Source organism: Lathyrus oleraceus, chromosome 3 (genome assembly GCF_024323335.1).
Source record: "Lathyrus oleraceus cultivar Zhongwan6 chromosome 3, CAAS_Psat_ZW6_1.0, whole genome shotgun sequence".
NCBI lineage: Eukaryota > Viridiplantae > Streptophyta > Magnoliopsida > Fabales > Fabaceae > Lathyrus > Lathyrus oleraceus.
This window is the reverse complement of record NC_066581.1, coordinates 323,390,027-323,394,523: the sequence shown is the minus strand read 5'-3', so window position 1 is coordinate 323,394,523 and position 4,497 is coordinate 323,390,027. Positions and strand designations below refer to the sequence as shown.

At 36.1% G+C, this 4,497-nt stretch overlaps 1 protein-coding gene across 1 annotated transcript in view; it reads left to right on the top strand.

The window, feature by feature from the left end:
* LOC127131084 (pyruvate decarboxylase 2) overlaps positions 1-4,297 on the top strand; it is an 8,354-nt gene extending 4,057 nt beyond the window's left edge. Inside the window, exons 2-6 of the mRNA XM_051060022.1 lie at positions 2,669-2,832; positions 2,938-3,588; positions 3,680-3,797; positions 3,869-4,057; positions 4,127-4,297. Of these exons, the coding sequence (XP_050915979.1) occupies positions 2,669-2,832; positions 2,938-3,588; positions 3,680-3,797; positions 3,869-4,057; positions 4,127-4,297 (1,293 nt within the window). The remainder of the gene's footprint in view (positions 1-2,668; positions 2,833-2,937; positions 3,589-3,679; positions 3,798-3,868; positions 4,058-4,126) is intronic.
* Positions 4,298-4,497: the final 200 nt, after the last annotated feature.

Sequence of the window (4,497 nt, the reverse complement as noted above, 5' to 3'; positions counted from 1 at the left end):
TCTTCTTGGTTGGACATTTGGTAAGAATGTACATTTCTATTGAAACTACTTCACCCCAAAATCTCTTTGGTATACACTTAGCTTTCAACATATTTATGGACATGTTCAATATACTTCTATTCTTCCTTTCTACTATTCCATTATGTTGTGTTGTGGTGTATTCACCTCCACCATTTATTCTCAATTTCTTGATATTGCATTCACTTTGTTTTTCAACATGCAATTTAAATCTCTTGAAGTGTGTGAATACACACTCTTTCTTTCAATTAGATAAATCCACATATGTATTGTAAATTCATCTATGAAAGTTAGGAAATAAAAGTTATCTCCATTTGATCTCACTTTAAAAGGTCTACATACATCAAAGTGAACAAGCTCCAACTTTTGGGTTTACTTCATAGGTAGGTCATGTTTGAATGACTTCCTTGCTTGTTGGGCTCGACCACATTCTTCGCACATCTGAATTGACTCCCTTACTTGAGGTAGACCATACACCATCTTCTTCATGTTGAGCATACTTAAACTTCTGAAGTTTAAGTGTCCATATATGTGATGCCCTAACCGATTTTTGTCTTCTTTTACAGTTGAAACAAGACATTGATGATCAACCATGTTGCTTAATATCTTGAAGGTTTTGTTGTCTGCTAGTGGTGTTCTCAAGATCATTCTTCATTCACCATCATACACCTTCATCTAACTATCTTCCATCTTCATGTTGTAATATTTTACAAGTAATTGACCTATACTTATCAAGTTACTTGTCATAAAAGGTACATAAAGTACATAAAAATGGTAGCCTTTTGACTATCTTTTCTCACCACAGCTATGTTTCCATTTCCTTCTGATGTGACATGCCTACCATCTTCAAACATTATCACTTTCTTCACTGATTCATCTAAAATTATGAACTAGTTCTTGTTACCAGTCACGTGGTTGTTACACCCTGAATCTAGATACCACACCTTGACTTGATCATCACTAGATTGAGTGTTGGTCATTAGCAACATATCATCAGAGTCATTTTCTCTTGTATATGCATATTGATCTTCTTAATTATCTTTTACGCTCTACTACTTTAGATAACAATCTCTTGTTAATGTTCAAGTCTTTGACAATTATAACATTGCACTTCCTTCATGTCAATCTTCTTCCTCGAATTCTTATTGAACATGCCTTTCTTCATTTAATCACTGTGATTCTTTGAATTCTTGCTGGAATTCTCAGTAGTAGCAAGATTCTTATTCTGATTCTCTTTTTCTATTTCATCTTTTTTGATGAACTTTGCTTGAAACGCCTGTTCAACTCTCTCTCTCTCTCTCTCTCTGAGCTTCTTTGCTTCAATCTCATATCATGAACCTCTAATAAAGCTTGAAGTTCTTCTAACTTCATCTCTGCTAGATTCTTGAAGTCTTCTATCGACACTACAATGTAATCAAAGCTTGCAGTTAAAGATATCAACACTTTCTCGATCTTTTGCAAATCATTGATTGAGTCACCACACACCTTCATCTGGTTTGTTAGCAGCACCACTCGTGAGAAGAATTCTGCAACCAACTCGTCTTCTTTCATTTGAGCCATCTCTCAAATTGCTTTCTCAAGGTCTGCAACTTTACTCTCTTCAGCTTCTCATCTCCACCATTCAACTTATTAAACTTATCTTATGTTTCTTTGGTTGTTTCTTCCGATGATCTTCTAAAAATCATTCAGATCCACGCATTGTTGAATCAAGAAGAGTGTTTTCCCGTATTTCTTCCTTTGTTCCTTATGTGTAGCCTTATGAGCTTCATTTTCATTTGTCTCCAATGACGATAATCCATCATACACGATTTTAAGCATGTCTTGAAATCTAAATATGACATTCATTTGTGCAATCCACCTCTCATAGTTTTTACCATCGAAAACTGATAAATTTACTGAAAATTGATTTGATGTTGTGCTTTCATTTGCCATTGCAAATAGGTGAATAGAACCGGACTCCTTGATATCAATTTGTTGAAACAATCTTAAATTTTCTTGAAAATGAAGAAAGAAGAGAGAATAAGTTGATTCTAAATAAAAAATAATGTTGTTTATTTATGAGAGGAAGGAGTTACTGGTTTCTACATCATAGCATATATTCAAGCCGTCAAGTAGCAACTAAAACCATGAATTACATATATTCAACAATTATACGGTGCACAATCGCGAAAGCGGCTGTGACAAAATAGTATCGAAGGGGTTGATATCGATACATTTAATATTTTTATATTAAAGAATAAATTATGGTTAAATCACACCACAATGATTGAAATCCGTCTCGCAACACCTATACCGACCAAATTTGTGAAAGGCTTTGTGCAAGAGCACCATGATTGCTAAAACCTTGGTCATTAGGAAGTAAAATAATTTCATATTTACTCAATATAGAAATGTTTATGCTTGCTCCACATATATTTGTTAAAAAATGTTTGACATACACACTTGTAAGAAACTTAAAATAATAGTTTTCCTCAAATCAAAAGAAGACCAAGGCTTTGGAAAATGTTCCACATTACTTGAGTTGATGGTTGCCTATATTTCATGGCTTGAACTTTAGACTATCATTATCAACTTTAGAATATTACTTATTTGATCACCCCTACGCGTAGTTGTTAAACTGGTTTTAGTGATTGTTTTGATTTGATAATAGGCTGTGGTGAATAATTTGGAAGATGCTCACGAGTTGATTGATACAGCAATAGCAACTGCACTGAAAGAGAGCAAGCCTGTTTATATAAGCATAAGCTGTAACTTGCCTTCAATTCCTCACCCAACTTTCAGCCGTGAACCTGTCCCTTTTTCACTCACTCCCAAGTAAGCTGAATTGTTAGTTTCTTTGTGGAGTAACCAGTTATTGGAAATGCAGATTATTATTCTTAATCTTATTTTTGTTTCTTTGTTTATTTGGGTGTTTTACAGATTGACTAACCAGTTGGGATTGGAAGCAGCAGTTGAGGCAGCAGCAGAGTTTCTTAACAAAGCAGTGAAACCAGTACTAGTTGGTGGTTCTAAACTCAGGGTAGCAAAAGCATCTGATGCCTTTGTCGAACTAGCTGATGCGAGTGGTTATGCGCTAGCTGTGATGCCATCGGCTAAAGGGATGGTTCCGGAGCATCATCCCCGTTTCATTGGTACTTATTGGGGTGCTGTGAGTACTGCATTTTGTTCTGAGATTGTGGAATCCGCTGATGCGTACTTGTTTGCCGGTCCCATTTTCAACGACTACAGTTCTGTTGGGTATTCACTTCTTCTCAAGAAAGAGAAGGCGATTATCGTGCATCCCAACCACGTTGTGATTGGTAATGGACCTGCATTTGGATGTGTGTTGATGAAGGATTTTCTTATGGCACTTGCGAAGCGTCTCAAACACAGCAATGTTGCTTATGAAAATTACCATAGGATATTTGTCCCAGATGGGAAACCTTTGAAGTCTGCACCAAAAGAACCTTTGAGAGTTAATGTTATGTTCCAACATATACAGGAGATGCTGTCTAGTGAAACAGTTGTGATTGCTGAGACAGGTGACTCATGGTTTAACTGCCAAAAGTTGAAATTACCCGAGGGATGTGGGTAAGTGTTGAGAATATGATTTTGTTGTATTTTTCAAATAATTTTTTCTTGATGTTTATAGTTTATAGTGCTGATAAAATCTTGAAGACAGGTATGAGTTTCAAATGCAATATGGTTCAATTGGATGGTCTGTTGGTGCAACTCTTGGCTATGCACAAGCGGTACCCGAGAAGCGAGTGATTGCTTGCATCGGTGATGGAAGCTTTCAGGTTTGCGTCGCATAACTAACTAAGGCATGATTTCAAGCAACATGAGTTTATTTTGCGGTTATGCTTTGCAGGTAACAGCACAGGATGTATCAACAATGCTGCGATGTGGCCAGAAAACCATCATCTTTCTGATAAACAACGGCGGATACACTATTGAGGTAGAAATTCATGACGGGCCATATAATGTTATCAAGAACTGGAACTACACTGGATTGGTTGATGCAATTCACAACGGTGAAGGAAAATGTTGGACTACCAAGGTGATTCTCTTGTTATTGTAATGCATACTCCTTAAACTTTTACTATAACATGCATGCTTCATTTTTCAGGTATTTTGTGAAGAGGAGCTCGTAGAAGCAATTGCCACAGCAACAGGACCAAAGAAAGACAGCTTATGTTTCATTGAAGTGATTGTTCACAAGGATGACACTAGCAAAGAGTTGCTTGAGTGGGGCTCAAGGGTCTCTGCTGCCAATAGTCGTCCCCCAAATCCTCTGTAAACTTCAAAATTAGTCTATCGTTGCTACATTGCGAAATTGAAATTTCATTTTAAAATTTGAGAACCATTTTAGATGTATCATTTTATTGTATTTTTTTATGGCTTTCTTGTTTATGTGATTGAGTCTACTTGTTTGAGTAAATTAAGACAAGATAAATGGCATCCATCACACTCTTTTAATTTTGGAATATATTTTGCTGG